This window comes from Neophocaena asiaeorientalis, unplaced genomic scaffold (assembly GCF_003031525.2).
Source record: "Neophocaena asiaeorientalis asiaeorientalis breed wild unplaced genomic scaffold, Neophocaena_asiaeorientalis_V1.1 scaffold238, whole genome shotgun sequence".
Taxonomy (NCBI): domain Eukaryota; kingdom Metazoa; phylum Chordata; class Mammalia; order Artiodactyla; family Phocoenidae; genus Neophocaena; species Neophocaena asiaeorientalis.
In genome coordinates this window covers 1,457,372-1,483,153 of record NW_020174555.1, presented here as the reverse complement: position 1 = coordinate 1,483,153, position 25,782 = coordinate 1,457,372, and the positions used below count along the sequence as shown (strand labels likewise).

The 25,782-nt window shown below is 36.4% G+C and overlaps 1 protein-coding gene and 1 pseudogene across 1 annotated transcript; one reads left to right on the top strand and one right to left on the bottom strand.

Annotated features, from left to right (window-relative positions):
• Nucleotides 1-839: 839 nt before the first annotated feature.
• LOC112407987 (F-box/WD repeat-containing protein 7 pseudogene) overlaps nucleotides 840-25,782 on the bottom strand; it is a 115,077-nt pseudogene continuing 90,134 nt past the window's right edge.
• LOC112407984 (oxysterol-binding protein-related protein 9-like) lies at nucleotides 5,587-6,771 on the top strand. Its single transcript, XM_024757468.1, has 2 exons — nucleotides 5,587-5,609; nucleotides 5,739-6,771. Exons 1-2 carry the CDS (start codon nucleotides 5,587-5,589, stop codon nucleotides 6,769-6,771), a joined length of 1,056 nt encoding a protein of 351 aa, XP_024613236.1.

Below are 25,782 nucleotides of genomic sequence, written 5' to 3'. Positions count from 1 at the left end.
ATCTAAGTGCATCTTCATATCACCTCCTATTTCTCACAGTCAAATACCAACCAAAATGGTGTGGTTATCCTATACTTAATATTCAAATTGCCTGGAGAAGCAAATGGAGTGTTCCACTAAAATGGAATCAGGAAAAAAAAAAAAAATTCCTCTGGGATTCCTAAATGCTTTAAATTTAATAAAATAACTAGAAGAAAACAAGCAGTGAAGACAGCACCATACATTCTTGTTGTTTTATAAAGTAGGAAAAATGTTTCATAATCTTAAATACGTCGGCGTCTAGCATTTTAACTTTTAAAAATACCTACTCAGATTTCCCCAACAACCAAATACTAATATTCAGACTGTAATTTTACCTTGTTTACATAACAAAGAGAAAACTATTTACAAAGGATATATCTTATTCATCATAATAAGAAAACTAATTATGAGGTAGCTTCCAGTAACTAGTGCCTTGGAGTAACACCTGTGAATACACAGCCCACCAGCCCAGCTGCACTTGGTAAATAAGAAAAGAGCCTTCACTACTTGATCTACACAAACCATGTCTCACTCCAACCCTCTCCACTACATGCAACCTACTAACCCCTGCCCCAGGGACAAAACTGATAATGAAATTTGATATTAATGATTTTTCATAGTAATAGGATCAAATACCCTCTCTCCATGTGTAATAACATTGTCCCATTATCAGTATTTCTATTTCTAATACTTTCTAATACCTTCTGTAAAACAAAATTTAGTTCATTTTATTACTACACATCTGAAGATTAATTCTGCAATACTACAAAGACTGTGAGGAACGTTTCGTTACAATTAATACGGATATGTAAAATCTCTCAGGTGAAGAGCAGACTAAATGTACTTACTTTTGTTGTCTTTGTATAGAACGGGGAGGGGAGTTGGTGAATAGGCAGGTCCACGATACTACTAGAGTTTGTGACACTGTTACTATGTGTATGTTCATCTTCCCTGCTGCTGTCATCAGACTGATCAAAATCATCACTCTCCTGGTCCATTTCCTCTTCCTCTTCATCCTCCTCATCTTGTTCACCAGCATGTTCCTCATCTTCCTCTTGTTCCTCTTGGTTTCCCGAGGAGTCCTCATCTACGGAAATAAACCGGTTATTGTTTTCTTCCAATTGTCCTTGCTGGGAATCGCTTTGGTCTCCAGGTCTAGGTTCTGCTCCAACGACTTCACCATTCCTTGCAGTGTGCTCCTCGTCTTGTTGTCTTAGCTGCTGCTGCTGTTCCTCCTCCACCACGCGATTCATCTGCTCCTCATCTGCCTGGCTTGAGGAAGGGTTACCTCTCAGAGAGCCTCCAGTTCGTCGTCTTTTGCTGCCCACAGAGAGCAGTTCCTGATTCATTTCCAAAAGCCAGCTTGCTACTTCTTGGACCTTGGCTAGACTATCAGAAGATGCAAAGGTTTTCACATTCTGTAGAGAAAAATGGGGGGAGGGAAAAAAGGTTTGTACAATCTACATTATCTTCTACTTTTATGTTATATGTCTATATTCCAAATTTCATTAAAGACTGTAAAAAGTATTTGATGCCATGGAGACATTAAGGTGTTCTTTTGGAGTCAGTATAGAAAGTTTAAATTATAAAAGTATGAAACTTTATAAAGACATACACAAAAATCATATAGTAAACAGCTTTATTTTAATCTCCTTTTAAAAATAATTTTAGAACAAAGGTTTATAGTTTAGTTGCTTTGACCAATAAAACATAATCTAACCAATAAAACATTTTTAAATTTTAGATCAGTAGCTCATAAACTATACCCTTTGTCAAACTTCCACAAAATATTAAGAAGCATATCACAAAAAAACCTATTCAATGCTCAGTTAAGTTCAGGAAATGCTGAGATAAACCAAGATTAAAAGGCGCTTTTTTTTGAACTTTAGGAGTTTCCCAAACTTTTCGGATCACAGAACCTTGCCTTTAGACACAGTTTTCTGACAGTTACCAAATATAATCACTATGATTTTCATTTTTCATAATGAATATAAATCAACTAGACATCAAATAAATAAAAAATTTTATTTCAAAAAAAGAAAAGAAAAAACATTCGTAAGTTCATACCCTCTGACCCAGTCACTCCACTTCTGGCAATCTATCCTAAGGAAGTAATCCTAAAACAGAAAAAAAAATGATGCAGAGGATGCTCACTGCAGCTTTATCCACAAAAACAAAAAATAAAAATAAATGTAAATGTAAATAATCAAAACCCAAATGTTCAAGACAAATGAACCCATGAGATGGGATATATTTAGTACAATCCCTAAACATAATGTTCATAAAAAAAAATTGTGAAAACATGGACATTTTCACAAAATGATGGACATTAAATGATCATAGAATGATTTTTAAACTGCACAAGACTAGATTGAAGAAATATTTCAAAATATAAACTGCATTTAGGCAGTGGTATGATAGGTGTTTTAATTCATTTTTTAACCATATTTCTCAAATTTTATGCATCAAGCATGTTTACTTTTATGTTTTTAACCGTGGCTCTAAAATTTGATCTGATATAGAATCTTTTCATAACATTCCTTTTTAAATTTCATCCTTTGCAGATATCTATATGGACATGCTTGAGGTTACAGAAAATAATGCCAACACATTACACAAGTTTATATAAAATTCCTTTTAAAAATACCTTTAAGGTTTATGAGATAAGGAAATACAATATCCATTTTCTATCATGCCCTAAGAGTTACTACATTATATCACAATGATCTTTAAATAAAACAGTCTTATCCACCTCTCCAACCCTTGCCACTAGATGGTCACTCCCCCAAAGGTCCACAGTTCTCATGGCAAACTTTAAGATGGGGTCAAGAAAGTCCAAAAGATAGTTTTTTAATAGCAGTATTTTATTTTCTCTTCTATAATGAACAATTTATAAGAAATAAGCTACAGTGTGTGTGTGGGGGGGAAATTCTTAAATTCTACTTACTCTAGAAGTATAAATGTAGAAAGAGAAGAGTTCTAAAGATGGACCCCTGAGACCCTCCAACATTCTAAAAGAAGAGAAGTAGCCAGCAAAGGTGACTAAGTAGGAAAACCAAGAACCAGAGTTACCCATAAAGCCAAGTTAAGAAAGCATATCCAGCAGGAGAAAGTAAATGATGACAGCTACCGCCAAGACATCAAGTAGGATGGAGACAAAGAACTGACCACTGGATTCAGTAACATGGAAGTCACTAGTAATAGGAGCAGTTTTCGTTAGTTGAAGTCTGATAAAAGTAGATTTAAGAGACTGGGAAAAGAGAATAGAGATGGTGGGTATGGAAGAGTTTGCAGTTTGATGTAAAAGGGAACAAAAGAAAGGGAGTAGTAATTGGTAGGGAAAACGGGGTCAAGAGAAGATTTTTGATTAAGACTAGCGAACTAGCAGCATATCTGTACACTGACAAGAATGATCCAGCACAAAACAAAAAAGTCAATAATGTAATCGAGAGAGAAGAAATAGTGAAGTGATATCCTTAAGTAATTAAAAAGGGGATGATGAGAAAGCATTCAAACGTTAGAAAAGGGGATAGTTAGAAAAGGGGATACTACATTTATGGTAATAGATGGAAAAGCAGTATAGTAGTATATAAATACTTTACTTCTTTTTAGCATATTTCTCAATGTGGGAACAGTTGGAAGTAGGTAGATTTTTATAGTGGTCAGAGTCTTTGGAAGTTCCCTGCTCATTCCTTCAATTATTTTTTCCTTTTCTTTGTAAAATAGGAAGAAGCAAGGTTATCAGCTGAGAGTGATGTTACAAATTTGAAGAGAAAGATATGAAATAGCCCTCTAGAGAAAGAGGAAGGGAACCTTCTTTCACGCAAGAGATTTTGATGATCAAATGTAATCAATAAACTATGATGTAATATATATTAAATGCGGCTTTTAAAAGTCAAGTAGTTCTAATAGATAACCAACAAGAACCTACTGTAGAGCAGAGAGAACTCTGCCAAATATTCTGTACAAACCTAAATGGGAAAAGAATTTGAAAAAGAATAGATACATGTATAACTGAATCACTCTGCTGTACACCTGAAACTAACACAACATTGTTAATCAACTATACTCCAGTGTAAAATAAAAATTAAAAATAAAATGTTATTATGCTTTTGAAGAAAAAAAATAAAAGTAAAAGTCAAGTGGTTCTTATTTACAACTCAGGCAAGCACAATACAAACTTTATCTTTGAGGTAGCAGATAGGGTTCCTTAGAAAAAGGAATATATATATCCATTGTTTTCAGAAGATAAACTACAGAAAATAAAGGTCATCAAAATCTTGCTGGCTAGTATATGTCAAAGATAAACTATGAAAATATCACAGGAAATCAGGTTAAAAATAACATGCTGAAACACAGTGACCTACACAAATGAAAAAATACACACAAACACACACACACACACACACACACACAGTACCCCTGTGTATATAAAAGTAAATCTGCTATACACAGTATTTCTTCAAGGCTAGAATCAAAATCTTGCTTTAGTAACTGTATCTAAAGTCTAGCTCTCGTAACACTAACAAGAACGTTTTTCACTTGGATGTTTATTCACAAAATGGCATGAAATCAGGGACACTGCCTGGGATAATGCAGGCCCCAAGAAAATTGCCCTTTGTGTACCCAACCTAACAGGCATATTTTTACAAGACTGAAACAGGTTAAATGACATATTAAGAGCAACTTACAAAGTAAAAAAATGAGAGAACCAAGATCATAAAACAAAGCATAAAGAATGTGCGTAAAGGGAGGAGACTGTTGGTAAGCAGCCAGCCTATCAACAAATAGAAAGTTTATAACTGGCATTTCAAAAACAGTACCTGGTCACTGAAGAACACTTCTGTTACCAATTATGAATAATAAAAATACAAATCACTGTCATTGTATAACTTTAGTGTAATATTGAGGGGAACAGAGAAGAAATGTCTTAAGCCAATAAAGATAACTGACTCTTATATTTACAGTGTAGCACGTAAATAGCTTTCAAAATAATACAGATTCTTAAAGATAGACCTGGTCAATAATGGAAAATCCAAGTAGAAGAATCAGATTTAAAGCACAGCCAATAAAAAATATTCAATGACACAACTGAAAGTCAAATTACAGGAATTCCAGAATATTTGAAGAGGCTGAAAATATCTGATAGACTTACATAAAAATTGGACTTCTCTGACTCATTTTGGGAGTGGAAAATAGTAATAAATATATAGAAACTAAGAGGAAATTTTCATTTTCTGTTGGTATTAATTTAAAAAACAGTATTTTTAGAAAATTTGTTCTTTCTAATAATAATCTATTAAATAAGCTAATGACAATTAAAATAATATTTATCCAATAATTAATAGGAAATCAGAATCAACTATTAAACACTTTTAAGGGGGAAAAAAAATTCAAAAATTAGTTTACACAGGGGGCGAGGGGCTGTCCCGGGGGACCGGCTGAACCGGACTGGACCGACTGCGCAGCAGCCCGGTGATCCGGCAGACGGTGGAGAAGAGTGGGTGCTCGGAAGCGGCCCTCGGCTCCCTCCCCTGGAGGTACAGAGGGCAGGGGCCTTGGCGAATGGCTTTCTTGATGGCTACTTGCTAATTAGACCCGGAGGGGCTGGGAGAGGGAGGGGCCGGCTCCCACCCCTGAGCCCCCAGGGACCCTGCTGCTTGCCGGGGCCACGGGCTATCGATATCGTTCTCTCCCTGCCTCCTTCCCGCCGCCCTCTGGGGGTTTGATTCAGGATTTGTTCCTAGTGTCCAAAACTTTGATAAGAAACTTACAGAAGCTGATGCTTACCTACAGATCTTGATAGAACAGTTAAAGCTTTTTGATGACAAACTTCAAAACTGCAAAGATGATGAACAGAGAAAGAAAACTGCAACTCTCAAAGAAACAACAAATAGCATGGTAGAATCAATTAAACACTGCATTGTGTTGTTGCAGATGGCTAAAAGTACTATTAATCCTGTAGATGCAATACATCAACCTAGTCCCTTGGAACGTGTGATCAACACAATGCCTTCCCAGACTGTCTTACCTCCAGAACCTACTCAGTTGTGTAAGTCAGAGCAGCATCCATCTTCTCTACCAGTTGGACCTGTATTAGCTACCTTGGGACATCATCAGACTCTAACACCAAATAGTACAGGCAGTGGGCACTCAACACCTAGAAGCAGTCTAACTTCTCCAAGCCATGTCAACTTGTCTCCAAACACAGTCCCAGAGTTCTCTTATTCTAGATGTGAAGATGAATCCTATGATGTGGATGAATTCCACCAGAGTGGCTCATCCCCACAGCACTTAGATTCCCCTGGATCTGCCTCAGTCTTGACACACAGCAGCTTAGGGAATAGTCTAAAGTGCCCAGATACCACAGAGTCACTTAATTCTTCCATGTCCAATGGAACAAGTGATGTTGAACTTTTCGATTCACATGATGAGAGAGATGATGAAGGGGAGGCAGGGTCGGTGGAAGAGCACAAGAGTGTTATCGTGCATCTGTTGTCACAGGTTAGGCTTGGAATGGATCTTACTAAGGTAGTTCTTCCAACATTTATTCTTGAAAGAAGATCTCTTTTAGAAATGTATGCAGACTTTTTTGCACATCCGGACCTGTTTGTGAGTATTAGTAACCAGAAGGATGCCACAGACCGAATGGTTCAGGCTGTAAAATGGTACCTCATGATGAACATTACATTCTCACATTCCGCAATGCTCGTGGAAGGTCTATCCACACACTGCCCTGCATGGAACTAGGCGGAGAATGCAATATTAATTGTTCCAAGACTGGCTATAGTGCCAATATCGTCTTCCACACTAAACCTTTCTATGGGGGCAAGAAGCACAGAATTACTGCTGAGATTTTTTTCTCCAAATGACACGAAATCTTTCTGCTCAATTGATGGGGAATGGAATGGTATAATGTATGCAAAATACTCAACAGAGGAAAATGTAGTTTTTATAGATACCAAGAAGTTGCCTATAATCAAGCGGAAATGCAAAGTTCGCTCCTGGTGACCAGGGCAGAGGCATAATGAATTAACAATCTTCCTTTGGGAGAACCTATTCACTCCCTTCTTATTGCAGTGGTTCCTATCTCAGGGATACTGGACTTTCTGATGCAGATGAACAAGTAAAATGAGAAAAGCTTCCCTTTTCCTGTTCTGTGGCAGTTACAATGTTGACTTCTTGAGTTGTTTTAGAAAATTTAGCGCAAAGTATTAAAATCACGTGTTAGGAAATTTCATGGTCTCACCTACAATAACTTTTATTTTGGAATTGAACTATTATTAAATTGTATCTAACTCTGGACTACAGTTTAATTATACTCAGTGCTTAAGGCTTCATAAAGCAATTTTTCCAAAAAAAAAAAAATTAGTTTATAAAGTCCCACAAAAAAAACCTAAGCACCCATAATCTAAAACTTCTGCCATACAGGAAATATTAATAAATGAGGTATTAATAAAAGCACATTTTTGCTTTTTATAATTCTAATTTTAAACTGTTTTTAGAGAAAAATTTTTGTATGATTTTAGGACACTGTATCATATGAAACACAAACATCAACAGAATCCTATATCCTAAAAAAAAAATTATGTAAAATTTAAGGATGTTCTTTTATTTCTTCTTACCAGTATATAATGTCAGATATATCATATACATAACTTACATTTTTATCAATAATCAGTGAGACTGAAGTTGAAGTCAGTAAAACAATGTGACAGCTAATATATTTTGACATTAAATTGTATGATTTCCTTGATGAGAATGGAAATGATATAAGGTCAGGAATAATACTGACAAAAGAAAATGAAACTGAACAAATTGAAAATGTTCCTCACTTCACAGACAAAGCAATTGGGCTCAAAGAGAGTATTTCTCAAGATTAGCTAGCTTAGAGCAAAGCAGGGACCAGAAATTGACATTCAACTGAGTTTTCTTTCATGTGCCTCAGTCTACATAACTACATATGATAAAGTCTTAAAAGAGTATTATTCTCTAACACTGATATTGCCTTCTTCTCCAAAACCAGAATCCTACAATGCTCAAAAATTATTACTCATAAATATTCACTGAGCACTCAATATGCCTCAGGCACATATTAATTTTTTAGAAGATAATGTTTAGAAATGTTTCTTTACAAGTTAATCAGTGACTTTTAACCTGAACCCACAGCAAAATTAAATTTTACATTACAACTCTTTATGCATGTATTTAAACAAATCTAAAACGATGGTTTCAGTGAGAGGGAATGATGAAATGTTTATACCTAAAGTCTCTATAAATCACTACCCTTAATTAAACATAGTCCGTTTTCATTATTAATTTTTTTAATTTACGTATTTATTTTTGGCTGCATTGGGTCTTCGTTGCTGTGTGCGGGCTTTCTCTAGTTGCAGCGAGTGGGGGTTACTCTTCCTTGCGGTGCACAGGCTTCTCATTGCGGTGGCTTCTCTTGTTGCGGAGCACGCGCTCTAGACGCACGAGCTTCAATAGTTGCGGCGTGCAGGCTCAGTAGTTGTGGTGCACAGGCTTAGTTGCTCCACGGCATGTGGGATCTTCCCAGACCAGGGCTCGAACCCGTGTCCCCCGCATTGGCAAGCAGATTCTTAACCACTGCGCCACCAGGGAAGTCCCAGTCCATTCTCATTATTCACAGTAATTGTGTTCTATAAAGTTGCCACAAATACCAAACGAGTGTTCCTAAGGGAAATAAACAGTTGAGTTCCTGCAAGCCTCTAGTCACATTTTTGCCAACTGATCAATACATAATCTTTTTATATGTGTATTTCTATTTAAAGACATGTTACTTAATATATAGTTGATTAACATTGAACTCATGGTCAACAGCACTATAAATTCATGCCCGAAAGAAGCTTATCTAACGTGTACGTTTTGCATCACAACACTAGGCAGTACCTCAAAACTGCTTGGGAATCATTTTGAACAGCAAAACCACAAACAATAAACACAAAAAGCTTTTAGTGAAAAATGTTTCAGTAAACAGCCAATGAAAAGGACACTTGTGTAGAATATGAGAGCTGAAACAAGAAAGCAGAGTGTCACCTGGTTCAGACGGGAAAGTCCACGTCAGGTGACTCAAATTTTTTGCCACCCTGTGCATGCGAACATCCACAAATGACTGTGAAAGTGCCACAAGTACTGATTTTTGGTGTTACAAACGAATTTTAGTGAGTAGGCAAATCCCATATTAAATAAAGCTGGACTTTGTATAAAGTAACAGCTGGAGAAATAAAAGGGAGAAGGGGCACCACTTTTCCTTAGGTAAGTGGGGAGAACAGGCTTCTCCTGGCAGTGTGAAAGTCCAGAGAGGCCCAAACCTAAGGGTACCTAAAGGAAGAGACACCTACAGGCATCTCCATTCCAGAATGAAGGAGAAGTATTATAAGTATTATAATAAATTGCTCTTCAAAAAAATTCAATAATAAGGTTATTGAGATAAAAGAGAACTACTATGTGACTTTCCCCAAGTCCTAGAAAATACAGGGTAACTTTTAGTCATTATACCTGGTTAAATTAGCAGCACTTCAGACCTAATTTCAGTGCCTTTTTTTTTTAAGTTTCTCACAAACTTTTTAAATAGTTTCTTATGAATGTCGCTTCTCAAAAAACCTTTGATTATCCAAAACCATTTGAACAGCTTATTTTAGGTTGCCTAAAGGAGTTAAAGAGGGCATAGTATACATGTTAAAGTGAGCTCTGAAAGCCTATCTCAGAGTGAACCAGAATTGTGAGCCTCCAAAGAAGATTACCAGGCAAAGATTAACCTTGAAATCATAGTAGACACTGAGGAATATTGGTTACACTAATGTACACAGGGTGACAAGCAAATTGTCAAAGCCTTCAAAGACTGTGCAATACTAACATTTTCAGAAGCCACTAGGCTTGATCTACAAAGTCAGTTAAGAAGCTTTAAGATATAGATGGCAGGAAAATCAACCAAATTGTACTGATCATCGAGAAGGATAACTCAAAGCTGGGAATCACCTTCTATAATCAGGTTAGGATTTTCAATGAATCCTAAAAGAACCTCACTAATCACCAGGATTCCTCTTCTGGACGCACCACTTAATAATACTCCAGCTGCATACTATGAACTCTCTATATAACAAATTAATAATTTAGTATTAATCCCTATGTTCAAACTGATTAAAGGTAAGTATCTGGAACACATACTAAGTATCACTTACTTAGTATCACTTACTTAGATACTTGGTATCTGCTACTCAAAATCCACCAAGAGCTTCCCATCTCACTCACAATAAAGGTCATTTTTTTTTTTAATGGTTGTATTTTAGGCCCTGTATAATCGACACACAGCCCACCACTCTGAGCTCATATTCCACTCTTCTCTCTTTTTCACTTTGCTCCACTCTTTCTGTCCTTGTTCTTTCTGGAAGAGGAAAATACGCTGCTACCTCAGAGCCTTTGCACTGGATACACCTTCTATCTGAATGCTCTCCCTCATATATCTGCATGGTTCTTCCCATTATTTCCTTCAGGACTCTTTTCAAACATCCTCTAAGAAATGCACTTTCCCTAATAATCTTATTTAAAATAATCAATCCCTTGCATCACATTATTCCCCTTTGCCCTGCTTTATTCTGCTCCAAGCACTGTATAAAAGCACTGGAATAGTGTCTGTTATACAGAGTGCCTACCTACCTATCTATCTATCTATCTATCTATCTATCTATCTATCTATCCATCCATCCATCCATCCATCCATTCATTTCTTCACGTATTATCCGCCTCTTCCCACTAGAATTTAAGCTCCATAAGGAAAGAGACTTACCTTTTTCACCACTATCTTCAGCACCTACAAAAATGCTTTGCTCAGTCGGTCCTCAAAACATTTAGTGAGTAAATAATTATTACATCTTTTTAAAGCCAGTCGTGTGCTGAGAATTCTTTCCTCATCAAAGAAGAGCTACAAGCCAGGTCACAAAAAAGTACCAGATATTTTGAATACATTTTTTTAAGTTGTAGTCTGTTCCTTTTTTTTTTAAGTTTCTCACAAACTTTTTAAATAGTTTCTTATGAATGTCGCTTCTCAAAAAACCTTTGATTATCCAAAACCATTTGAACAGCTTATTTTAGGTTGCCTAAAGGAGTTAAAGAGGGCATAGTATACATGTTAAAGTGAGCTCTGAAAGCCTATCTCAGAGTGAACCAGAATTGTGAGCCTCCAAAGAAGATTACCAGGCAAAGATTAACCTTGAAATCATAGTAGACACTGAGGAATATTGGTTACACTAATGTACACAGGGTGACAAGCAAATTGTCAAAGCCTTCAAAGACTGTGCAATACTAACATTTTCAGAAGCCACTAGGCTTGATCTACAAAGTCAGTTAAGAAGCTTTAAGATATAGATGGCAGGAAAATCAACCAAATTGTACTGATCATCGAGAAGGATAACTCAAAGCTGGGAATCACCTTCTATAATCAGGTTAGGATTTTCAATGAATCCTAAAAGAACCTCACTAATCACCAGGATTCCTCTTCTGGACGCACCACTTAATAATACTCCAGCTGCATACTATGAACTCTCTATATAACAAATTAATAATTTAGTATTAATCCCTATGTTCAAACTGATTAAAGGTAAGTATCTGGAACACATACTAAGTATCACTTACTTAGTATCACTTACTTAGATACTTGGTATCTGCTACTCAAAATCCACCAAGAGCTTCCCATCTCACTCACAATAAAGGTCATTTTTTTTTTTTAATGGTTGTATTTTAGGCCCTGTATAATCGACACACAGCCCACCACTCTGAGCTCATATTCCACTCTTCTCTCTTTTTCACTTTGCTCCACTCTTTCTGTCCTTGTTCTTTCTGGAAGAGGAAAATACGCTGCTACCTCAGAGCCTTTGCACTGGATACACCTTCTATCTGAATGCTCTCCCTCATATATCTGCATGGTTCTTCCCATTATTTCCTTCAGGACTCTTTTCAAACATCCTCTAAGAAATGCACTTTCCCTAATAATCTTATTTAAAATAATCAATCCCTTGCATCACATTATTCCCCTTTGCCCTGCTTTATTCTGCTCCAAGCACTGTATAAAAGCACTGGAATAGTGTCTGTTATACAGAGTGCCTACCTACCTATCTATCTATCTATCTATCTATCTATCTATCTATCCATCCATCCATCCATCCATCCATTCATTTCTTCACGTATTATCCGCCTCTTCCCACTAGAATTTAAGCTCCATAAGGAAAGAGACTTACCTTTTTCACCACTATCTTCAGCACCTACAAAAATGCTTTGCTCAGTCGGTCCTCAAAACATTTGTCTATCTATCCATCCATCCATCCATCCATCCATTCATTTCTTCACGTATTATCCGCCTCTTCCCACTAGAATTTAAGCTCCATAAGGAAAGAGACTTACCTTTTTCACCACTATCTTCAGCACCTACAAAAATGCTTTGCTCAGTCGGTCCTCAAAACATTTAGTGAGTAAATAATTATTACATCTTTTTAAAGCCAGTCGTGTGCTGAGAATTCTTTCCTCATCAAAGAAGAGCTACAAGCCAGGTCACAAAAAAGTACCAGATATTTTGAATACATTTTTTTAAGTTGTAGTCTGTACTGAACAAGTCACCTGTAGTACTCTTGAAACTCAGAGGATATAAATCTAATATGTTAACATTTATTTATAAATTATCTTCCTCTAAGTCATAAAGATATTTTCCCTTTATCAAATTCCTTGTTATTTTCAGCACATGCTATAAAAAATGTGTGACTAAAAAGATGAATACTTCAAAAGCACATAATTTGTGGAGTAATTCTAGTTTCACATCTCCCATACTGCAGCTAACTGGGAAATCATTTACGCAGCTTAAGGTGAAAATCTTCCAGAGGCTGCAAAATTAGCTGAACAGATCCTTAGTACTGTAGATTAATAAAATCAACACAAAATGAACAATACGGGGCACATCATACAAGTATTCATACAACCAGCAATTATTCATTTGAAGTTTTATGGTTCTGAACTGAATATTTTAAATCCACATGCCTCATCAATCATGTATATCTTTACTACAAAGGATGAAAAACACTATTTTTCAGTCCATATGTCAATACCTACTTTTTATGTTATTTAACTTACATATACATATGTATATCTAAGTTAAATAACATACCTATTTCTGGCCAAATTTAATTCCTCACTCCCGCTCACCTCCACTCCCTCTGCAATCTGGGTTTACTCCATTATAACTAAATTTTAAACTGGTTGCTAAATCCCACTGGATCTTTTACCATTTTTGTAGCTTTTGACATTACTAAACAAGCACTCCCCTCTTTACAATTCTCACATCCCTTAGTTTCCCTTGATATAATCCTTTTCTTAGTATTGTCCACCAGGCAGCACTACTGTTCTCCACTGACAGCTCCTTCCTTCTCTGCAGTTTCTTTGCAACCTGGGATTTTAACTACCACATAGAAGCTAATGACAACCAATTCTATTCTCTCTAGCCAAACTCCTCCACTGAGCCTATTAGTTTTATCAAGATATCCCACAGTTGCCCCAAATTCATTATTTTAAGACGCAAATTCCTGTACACACACACACACCTAAGTTTCTTCTTAGGTCCTCCTCCTATTTTCTCTACCTCGGTGAATGGAAGCATATTCTAGTCAGTTGCAGATTTAAGAAACCCAAATGGTTCTTCCTCTTCTACTTCCTTCTACTATCCTCTCCCTCAACAATTCAGTCCTAAAGCCATTAAGTGGAGCCAGGCAAGTTAGGTATATGTGTGGGAGGTGGTGGGAGTCCAGCAGAGGGGTCAGTCCAAGCAGAGGGAGGAGGGCTTCCCAGTATGTGGGGGAAGGTGGGAGGAAACAGCCTGACTATGAGCAAGGTGAGGAGTGATCCATACAGCAGAGAGGCCCAGCAGGGCAAAGGCAGAGCAGAATGAGAAGTTCTACTTGGGTGGGGGTGTCGAACGTCAGCAGGGTAAGAAAGGCATCCACATGACAGGATGGCGTCAGAGCCCAAATGGGATATCGCGGGTGTGGTGGCCACAGCGGTACCCTGCTCAGATATCCCTTCAACAGAACCTGCTATGAGGAGCAGAGCTGCCTGACAGCCCCCAGCTACCTCACCTTGGAATCCACAGTAACATTCACACCTGGCCATGCTTCCTCTAGACTTCTCCCAGCAGAAGCCTAAGCATGGTGGGAATGCTCCAATAGCCAACTCTGGATGGGGCTCCCTGCACATCAAATCTGGTCTTGACATCTGTTTCTCTGGGGACCTGAACTGACACAGAAGGTATTCACGTACTGGTGTCAAAAACACTCGGGATGAAATAAAACTGTTCTGGAAGACACTACAAAATGGTTAACTTCATTAAACAAAGGTCATTTCACTCCAGAGTATCTAAAGAACATCTCCTACTACATAAAGAAATCCAGTGGCTTAGAAGAGGAAAAATTCTCAACAGGGTATTTGAGCTGAAAGGGGTCCTTTTAAGACAACAGAGGAAGAGATTTTGTTGAATACTTGGAAGATGAAGAACGGCTGCAGATCTCACACTTGCTCTTCAGTCTCTAATGTTTTTGACTTCTAGGGACAAGATTCTTGGATTTAAAAGGAAAATACGCTTTTGGAAAACATCGTGTTACAAAAAAGAAAACCTAAAATGTTTCCACTGCTGCTCGGGCCCAAGTGAAGAAGTCATCAGCAAGTCTCAAGTCTTACTGGAAACCACCTAGAAAAGCTGAAGAACAAACTGAAATGATTTTCCTTCCCTTTCAAAAACAAGTGTTATCAATGAGCAGGTACTATTTTTCTGAATCTTCTGATTGTGAGAATTTGACTTGAGAAAAAAGGAAGCAGCTGCAGTCTAATACATTCAAGATGAGTTTTATTGATCTGCCCAGACAAGTTTTGGATTTCCGAAAAGAAAAGAATATCCTGCTATCATAGGAAACAATGAACATTATGCTACAGTTTCCAACTTTTCACACATTTGAACAATCTTTTACTTATTCAATGAACGTCAAGAGTAAGCTAAAAAATGGTCTCATTTCAGCTGAAAGAAAAATTTGTATGTGCTTGGTCATCCCATGTTTGACCCTGAATGGTATTTCTAAAGCAAAGAACAAGCACACAAGATAAATACAATTTTTACATTAAAAAGGTAAATTCACTGTAAGGAGGTAAATATAACTTTTAAGATTCAAAAGTTTTTATTTTTTATGTGTATATGAGCCTATAAAAGGAGTAACTTTTATGTGTATATGAGCCTATAAAAGGAGTAATTTTCTAACTGCTTGGTCTATATTTGAGCCTGATCATGTCACTGAATAAGGAAATGTTTTTCAGTCTTGTATAAAATTGTGTCTAGGCAATATTTTTATTCATATTGCTTTGGCTTATGATTTCAGTTGCTCTACTATTCGACACTGTCAATAAATTTTCATGCTGTAAATAACATTAATTAAAATTAATTTATAACCTTTATTTAAATTAAATCTGCTAAGCCCACATTAAGAAAAATTGAGTCCCATTTTGGTTTAAGTTAGTTACATGAAATTTATTATGTTTCTTATGAGTTTGCAAAATTTATGAAATGATAAAAAGAGATTTTCTTTCTTTTTTTTTTTTTTGGCCGAGCCACGTGGCTTGTGGGATCTTAGCTCCCCGACCAGGGACTGAACCTGGGCTCTTGGCAGTGAAAGCACGCAGTCCTAACCACTGGACCACCAGGGAATTCCCTAAAAGAGATTTATTTCAAGGAAAGTAAGTTAAGCTTAATTACCAGGGGGTTGTATTTTCCCCCAAGAAAAGGTGGCTAAAATGCTTAGTATTAAATACTGGGGCGGGAAGGGGGACTGCTCTTGCACATACCATATCTCATTTGGATCTCAAATAGTAAGAATCTGTGGTAAGGCCTATGTGGTCAAGGTTAAGAAGGTAAAGTTAAAAAAAGAAAAAACTGGAGTTTCCTCTATCTGCTCCATTAACTTATATTGGAGCTGACATCCTTTGTGGGAAGGCGGAACCACACAAAAAGAAGAGGCTAATAAATTTGCCAGTATAAACATGTCCACAGAGAAAAAAAAGCATTTTGTACTCAAAAGAGCACTGACAATTATTAATGAATCATTATATCTACAACTTCTGATCAAGCGAATATACCATGAGCTGTAGATATAATAATTTTTATGTAGGTTTCTCAAGATCAGAAAATTATTTTAAGTGTTTTCCCAGTGTAAGAGTGAGAAAGGTTGAAAGTGAAAATCAGTAATGGGACAAACTGAAATTATGTTTACTTAATAGGAAGCAGTGGGAGTAACATAGCATCCCTTCTGTGATAAACCTGTCAACAATGCCTAACCTAAGGAGGAAACAAGAGGAAACACAAGACACACCCAAATTAAGGGTCCCAGTTCAAAATGACTGGCCTGTAATCTTCAAAAGTGTTAAAGGAATGAAAATAAAAGATCAAGGGACTGTTCTGGATACATGATAATAAATGCAACCCATGATTTTGAATGGAATCTTGTCCTTATACGAGATATTATTTGAACAACAAGGGGGTCTGAGGAATAGACAATCTAATATACCAGTGCCAATGTCCTGATTTTAATGGTTATATTGTGATTATGCAGAAGAATGTCCTCGTTTATAAGAAATGCATACTCAAGTGTTTGGGAGTGATGGTGCATCATTTTGGCAACTTATCAAATGGTTCTGGGGCAAAATAAGTTCTTAGCACTGTACTTGGAACTTTTCTGATATAATGGGGTAAAAGGAGAAATCTGGATGTCATTCTGGTTCCTATCATTTGTTACAAAGTACCCTTGCCTGTCCCCACACTTCTGTCACCCACTCACATCATCACTAAGTTCTCCTAAGTCCACTACAACCAGTCCCACTTTTCTAGTACCGTTTAATAAGCGCATGCCATCTGCCTCTTGCCCAAACTACTTGAATAACATCCCTAGTAATCTCCCTATCTTTTGTCTCCTGCCCCTCTCATCTACCCTCTATACTGCTGCCAGAACAGGAAATGTCAACAACTCAGTGGCAGCTTTTAAACTTTTTACATGCTGAACCCTTTGCTCAAATGAGAGCAAAATATTAAAAAGGTGAAGAGAGAGCATGTGAGAGCAGGGGAGAAGAGAGAATTAGCAACCCTCGAGTGACTCTGCAAAACTTCTGAAAACTACCATTCTGTAGGATAAATCTAAAATCCTAAGCACAGTACTTAAGACATACCCAATCTGGTCTCACCTCTAACCATCTTCAGTACACACTGCTTTGTCTTTATATTCAATCACTTTTCTCATAGACTGTAAACAAAAAAGCTTAGTGATTATAGATTTTTAAAACAAAAATGTAAGTGTCCATCTTAAGTTGTTACCAGATATTTCTATTTCTTTGTGGTAGTTCAAGAAGTCTACTGAACTGAAGTCTACTGAAAAAAACCTTATGACTGAGCAAACAGAACCTTCCTAGAAGTCTTTTAGGTAGAGTGGTGCTGTCATCATGGCTTGGAGCAAGAGGGGTGTCAGATTTGGATATGAAAGCTGAAATCTGGGTAAGTAAGGTAAATAATCACAGAATTCAGTCATGTAGTAATTCAGTCATTCACCATTCAAACATTAAATAGGTCAAAAAAATGGGTGAAAGACAAACAGTTGACTAAAAGAAGATATAAAGGGTTGATAAACACATGAAAAGGTGCTCAATAACATCAGCCATCAAGGAAATGCAAATTAAAACCACAATGCAGAAGAACTTCTCATCCACAAGAATTACTAAAATTAAAAGAGACCAAACACCACCATATGTTGCTGAAAACAGGAAACAACTGAAACTCTCATATTTGGCTACTGGACTATAAAATGGTACCACCACTGTAGAAAACTACTTGGCAGTTTCTTACAAACACACACGTATGCTGTGAGCTAGCATATACACTCCTAGGTACCTACCCAAGAGAAATGTCCATAAAAAAGGCTGGTACAAGAAGGTTTATAGCAGCTTTATTCAGAATAGCCAAAACTGGAAACAACTCCAATATTCATCAACAGAAGAATGGATAAATTGAATTGTATTCATGTGATGGAATAGTACACAGAAATAAAAAAGAATGCACTTCTGATACATGCAACAACATGGATGGCAAAAACAGTACACTGAATGAAAGAAGTCAGACACAAAAAAGCAACATTATGTGATTATGTTTATATGATGTTTGCAAATACACAGAACTAATCTACAGTGACAGTAATCAGAACAGTAGTTGCCTAAGTGTGGACTGAATGGAATGGAGCATGAGAGAAATTTGGGGGGTGGGGGGGTGACAGAAATATTCTGTATATTGACTGAGGTGTTGGTTATGGTTACATAAGTGAATACATTGGTCAAAACTCATCTGTACCTTTCACTTTACATAAAAGCACCTCAATTAAAAACGTGTAATTAACTGAAGACAATGCAAAAACTTCTCTGCCTTCCTTGACTCTCCCATCGTGCTGAAGACTGTTACATGTTGAAGAAGGCTTAGGTCTTCTTTGCTCTGGGCCCATAGATGAAGAGTCAGCAACACATGGTTCACTGTGAAACATTCTGTAGCAAGCAGACAGAATTTGGAATGAAGAATACAATAGGGACACATAAGCAACCATACTTAGAAGAAGCAACATCTGAAGCCACTACCTAAAGAGCCAGTGATCACAGGACCAAAGAAAGCCAGAATCTGCTTAATTTCAGAAATAACTCAGCGTCTTTAAGGAAAGTCTCAATACCATCTCAATGAGCAACTACTGACTTGAACAAATCCTGGAACTCTGGCCTCTACTCTGCCTCACTATCATTTTACAAGGTTTTGCACTTCAGAAAAAGCACACCACTGTAATATAGAAAATGTATTGTCTATAGAAAACCAGTGAGTCTGTTTTTTAAATAGGGTTCCTATCTTGGTGAGCATAATTTTAGCTTGGCAACTATAGTAAACCACAAGCGGAAAAAAATGTCGTCTTATTATTTGCTTTTTAAATTTAGGAATCCTATTCTCATTTGCTATCACTTGATCCCCCCCCATGCCTGGATCCCTAGGAAGTGTCAGTCAGTATGTGTGCAATTAGAACTCAGGTAACTCCTGCCTAGATTTCTTTTCTTGCTCTCTGAGGCAAAACAATGATCTCATTTAGATGAATATGCCAGAAAATCACTATTCACATGTAGACTCTCAGAAACAATCACTCCATCTTCCTCTTCAAATTCTTGGCAGGAAGGCTGAGTGGACTTATTGGGGGAAGATAGTGCGTGACTGCCTGCACTGCACACAATCTGCCTTCAGAAAATGTGTATTTGAACTGAAAAAGAGAAAAGATTTAAACTCTAACATGCGCCAGGCACTGGGGATACAATGCTGACCAAAGACATAAACGCTGCATCCAAAAAATAGAGTGCAATCGCTATAAAGATATTATTTTTTAAAAATTATGAGACAAACATCTACCCTAGTTAGACCTTTGTAAGATATATGGACAAAAAAAACTTCTAAAAGTTATATAATTATAGTAGAAACCAGGTAAAATAAACTTCATTCTAGCCCAGTTTCATCAGTGCCCACCAATGTCTACAGTAACTGAAAAAGAAAAAAAAGAAAGGTAAAAACCATCACCACCACTAAGAAAATAACAAAACATGTAAAATACTAATTCTAATATCAAGAAACAATTATAATCCACTCAAAACTATTCTTTCTTTTTAGTAAAGACTACGAGCTATTATTTTTTAAATAGTAAGAAATATGATCTTCTTACAAAGACGTTTTCTATTTATGTAGAAATAAAGCAACACTGTCATAATGATTAAATCAGTAAACTAGATCCCTTATGTAATGATCTGTTATTTTTCAGACAAGAAATTTTTAAAATTTTTCAGGTTATAGAACAGTATTTCTGGACAAACCTAACAAGGCAGTAGTTGTACAACACTCTCAAACTTCCAAACACCCTCAATTTCAGTACAAACAATGCTGTGTTGTACACTCAATCTAAAACTAAGAGGAAGCATTGTGGGTTGGTCACAACTTGAATTCCTTATCACAATGAGGACGGCCTAAGGATTTTACCACTAAACTCAGCCATTCAAATAACTGGAAAGACAATAACAGTGGTCGCTGCTCTCCAAAACTACTGATTTTCAGATTTGTTTGAAGGAATATTTCTTAGAACTTCCAAGTTTCTGGATAGGATTCCTTCATTCTGAAGTTACTCCTCTCCCCTAGACAAAAGTAGAAGGTTAAGTCAAAAGAATAATAATAATTAATTGAAAGCCATAAAATAGGCCTTTGTTTTTCTACTGCAGCAATTCGATTCCTCCGGATATAGAAACCAAAATATTAGTAGGGAATCTTATAGGTTAAGAAGCCTGTTTTTATATTCAAATTAGTAAAGATACTTCCAATGCATTAATGTAATCAACAAACATTTACAGAGTGTCCACTAGGGACCAACAGGATGCTAGGTACAGCACATTCATTTAATCTACAACCCTAATTTACAAAACAGGAAACAGCCTCAGATTAAGGTCACTTGCCCAAAGATTTACAGTTAGTAAGATTTAGTAACATGTTTGAAACTCAGATATGTCTGAGCCATGGTTTATGTTCATTCCATTAGACCAACCTGTCTTCCAACGTGGCATAATAAAAATCTTGAAGCACCAAGAAAAACAATGGGCACAGGTGACAGTAACATGACACCACTACAACTATCTCTTTCATATAAAAGCCCCTTAAGATAGGGCCCACTCTGCTTTCTCAGACCCCTAAACATCACCTTCCTCCCAATCAGTCAGGGACAGTGGGTTGGGGATCCATTTGGTCAAAGCCAAATTGATAGGGAAACAGCTGCATAAAATTGAGGTTATAAATCCCAGTGGTTAAGAGCCCATGTTCAGTAGTAGATGACAATACAGATTCTAGTTCTACCACTACCTAGCTATGTAAACTTGGATATATCACTCAACACCTTTAAATCTCAGTTACCTCATCTGCAAAAGGAGATTTAAAATGGCACCTCTATATCACAGGATTATTGTGAGGATTAGAGAGATAATACATGTAAAATGTTTAAAGATATGTCTGACACATAGTGAGTACTTAATATGTTATTAGCTATTAAACAACCTTCTGTTACCAATTTTAAAAACACTTTAAAATAGGTTACTCAGGGACTTTCTTGGTGGGCGCAGTGGTTAAGACTCCGCGCTCCCAATGCAGGGGGCCCAGTTTCAATCCCTGGTCAGGGAACTAGATCCCACATTCATGCCACAACTAAGCTCTCACAGGCCACAACTAAGGAGCCCACGTGCTGCAACTAAGACCCAGCACAACCAAATAAATAAATAAATATTTAAAAATATATATTTAAAATAGGCTACCTCATCATGAGTTAATATGACATAGAAGAAAGGAGATTAGCAGTCATTAAAGACATCTAAATCAAACCTTAACTCAATTTGGGTACTACTTACAAGGTCAGAGTAACTACCTTCCAAACCCAAATATACCAAATATTCACTGGGAGTGTGTGGAGAAAAGAGAACTACTGTACACTACTGGTGGGAATGCAAACTTGTATAGCCACTATGGAAAACAGTACAGATGTTCCTCAAAAGGTTAGAAATAGAAGTACCATATGATCCAGCAACCCCGCTTCTGGGTGTATATCCAAAGGAAATGGAAACAGGATATTGAAGAGATATCTGCACTCCCATGATCACTGTAGCATTATTCACCATAGCTAAGATGGAATCAACCTATCTTTCCCCTTTTCTTTCCCCCGGTAACCACTAGTGTGTTCTCTACATCTGTGAGTCTGTTTCTGTTTTGTTATATTCATTCATTTTATTTTTTAGATTCCACATATAATTGATAACATACAGTATTTGTCTTTCTCTGTCTTATTTCACTAAGCATAATACCCTCTAGGCCCATCTGTGATGTTGCAAATGGCAGAATTTCATTCCTTTTTATGGCTGAGTAATATTCCATTGTATATATGTATATGTATATACACCTTCTTTATCCACTCATCTGTTTATAGACACTTAGGTTGCTTCCATATCTTGGCAGTTGTAAATAATGCTGCTATGAACATTGGGGTGCATGTATCTGTTCGAATTAATGTTTTTGTTTTTTTTTCGGATATATACCCAGGAGTGGAATTGCTGGGTCATATGGTAGTTCCACTTTTAGTTTTTTGAGGAACCTCCATACTATTTCCACAGTGGCTGCACCAGTTTACATTCCCACCAACAGTATACTAGGGTTCCCTTTTCTACACGTCCTTGCCAACGTTTCATTATTCATAGACTTTTGATGATGGCCATTCTGACATACGTGAGCTGATATTTCATTGTGGTTTTGATTTGCATTTCTGATGATTAACGATGTTGAGCATTTTTTATGTGTCTGTTAGCCATCTGTATGTCTTCTTTGGAAAAATGTCTATTCAGATCTTCTGCCCATTTTCTAATCAGATTTTTTTTATATTGATGGATATACATTCTTATAACTACCACACAGCTCAATACTTAGAAGTTTGCCAACTATCCCAGAAGTGCCTCCATGTGCCCTGGCTCAATCATAGCCCCTTCCCTTCCTTTAAGTAACTCCTTTCCTCTAAGTTGCTCTTGCAGAAATCACTTCCTTTTGTTTATGATTCTCTCACTGAAGTATGTCTCCCTAGATACTGTTTTTCAATCTTGACCATTTAAAAAAAAACAGTTGATGTTTCTTTTAAGTCTATTTCAATCTACAGATTTATTTTCTATACCTTTCTTAAAATTTATCTGTTTGATCTGTTTTTCATAGTCTGGATTTGACTAATTGCATACACGTGATACAGTTCAACACATTTATCCGTCCTTTGTATTTCCTCATTCAAACTGGCAGCTGGATCCAGAGGCTTTATTAGGCTTGGTTTGGTCCCTCTGTCACAGCGTGGTGAGTTATTTCATTAGGAGTCACCTAGCGTCTGGTGTCCTTCCTTTCATGATGTTAGCAGCTGTTGATATTCAGTGTCTCCATCCATTAATTTATTGGAGGCTGCAAAATGTTAGTATTATAACTAACATAGTTATAATAATTGAATCACATAGTGATTCAATATTTTTATACATTATACTCCATTTAAAGTTGTTATAAAATAATGGTTACATTTCTCTATGCTATACAATGTATCATTGTTATTTATTTTATACATAGTAGTAGGGATAGGAGATTAAGAGATACAAACTACTATTAAAACATAATCATACAGACACTCTTTTGAGGTGTATGTGCTACTTCTCTTTCCTACCATTTTAAACAAAGTTTAATCAAGAAGTTACAATGAATTACCAAGTATGTGATAGGAAATGAAGCAGATACATGACACATAAAAACCAACAATCTTGCCCTAAGATAGCCTGAAACCTAGCTGGAGATACAAGTAAGTACTACTTTGTATTATCAATAACTTGGTTTTCTGTTATGCTCTGGATATGTAATAGAAGTTCCAAGGAGGAAGAAATCTTATGTGGCCAGAAACATGACACAGCTCTGCACATGAAAGACACTCGATAAATACTAAAGGAAGAACAAATGAACAAAAAGAATTGGTGAAGTTGTACATATACAGAGAATTAAGTAGGGTCCTCAACAACTAGCAACACAAAATTTGCTCCTCACCGAAAAAGAGCCCTAAAATCTGAATACACACCTGAAATATTTCATAGATTCTAAAAGGCACATTTTTTTCATATCTCAGCTTCTCTGAAATTGATGGCATGCCATAGTTTAAATACGCAGCATTTTTCCTTTTCTAATAGTTAAAATAATTGTGTACCTCAAGCTTCGTAGATTTGATCAAATATATCAACTGATTCTAATATTGTATGTTGACATGATTTCAAAATGAATCGCTTACTACATGCAAATTTGGATATGTAATTATAATTTTTATTATGAGTAACAGTTCAGAAATTTAATGAAAGCCAGACATGGTACAATGTCAAATCCTATGAGTTCTGATTCTTAAAATTTCAAAACATAAAAGAACGTAAGTAATAACAACCACTACAAACTCATATAACACATCCTCCATAAAATCTACAGCATGCGTATTCTCTAACATTACTGCAAATGGTATTGTGAGGTAAATAACTGCAGGTAATGTAAACAAATCTCAGTTACAGAAATACAGGAAGATATTCCTTCTTTTTTATACTAAAAGGTAGCAAGCTTGGGAAAAGAAAATAATCTTTGTTGCTGTATTTTTATCTATAAATAGAAGAATAAAATAATGACCATATTAAAGAATAGAAATTTTACTGAAAAACAAATAGAAAGGGGTTAATTTCATATTAACCAAATTAATTTCATATTTATTTATAAATTACTCCAAAGGAAAACTTGTATGATCAACATAATGCATTAGTATAAAATAAGTAAACTGGTATATTTTATTTTGACTGGGGGAAGATGTCATGTTTTTTAAAAAAGTAAACAATGAATTTGCCAATGCCTGTCTATTATCGTGTAACTAGGGAAACAGTTTACAGTCTACTGGAAAAGTGCAAACAGGCATGAATAAAACTGCTGACACAACCTTAAGTACAGCATCCTTCACTTCAAAGCAGCACTAGTCTAATTAGAATAGGAACTTACATAAAGTAAAGAGCTTCCCTACCAATCTTTTACCATTATCAGCATCAATATCTGAATAGAAAAGAATACGAATTAGTGAGACGTTAATCAACTAAGGGAAGAATAAACCTTAAATCAGTAGGAGAATCTCCATGTATGTATGCACCCAAATGTATGTATATGTGTACATACAGGAATCAGGATAGGATAGGAATTATAGTAGTCAGTGAATCTGACTTTTGCTACATGCCCCTTTGCTTGCCGAGGGGTAACCTTGGGCAAGTCACTTAATCTCTGCAGTCTCAAATTTCAGCATTAGAAAAGGAAGTAACATTTGTTATCTGCTATATGCCAATCACTGTGCTAGATGTTTTATGTACATTCTGTCTTAATCTTCAAAAGAATCCTACCAGATAATTAGTATTATCCTCACCCAACCAAAACTCAGTCACCTAAATTTGATTCATTCCGACAAATCAGCCTAACTCCAAAGCGCCTCTCCTTTACTACATGGTGATATATAAATATAAACATGAATGTGCACAAATACAGTTCAATACATGAATGATGACAAAGCAATGGGACAACTAGAGACTACTATTTTTCTACAAAACACGTTTCTGTAGTGAGAATTAGGTCATTCATTCATCATTAAGGGATGAGGTCAGAATAATGTAAAAGTCACATTGGCCCAGAAAAAATATTCTCCAGCATAGTAATGTTTTAAAGCCATCAGGGACAAGCTTCCTCACAGAGAGAGCCTTAGCAATATATGATGACCTTAAGGAAAAAAAAAACTAAAAATTTTGTAGAAGAGGCCAAGCAGAGGCTGGTTAATGGTCAAGAACTGCTAGGATTTCCACAATGTTAAACTATCTGGCCAAGCTGTGAGTACAGATAAATAAGCCATGAAAATACCTTTCCCATGTTTCCTTTTTCTTAAGAAAAGGGGGGTTGGGGGTAGGGAGGACTACTAAAGGAGGCTACATCCTGGATCAGAATATTTAATTTGGACAATTTATCTTAAACAGAATTGAATGCCCTCACGGACCTACATTTCAAAGGAG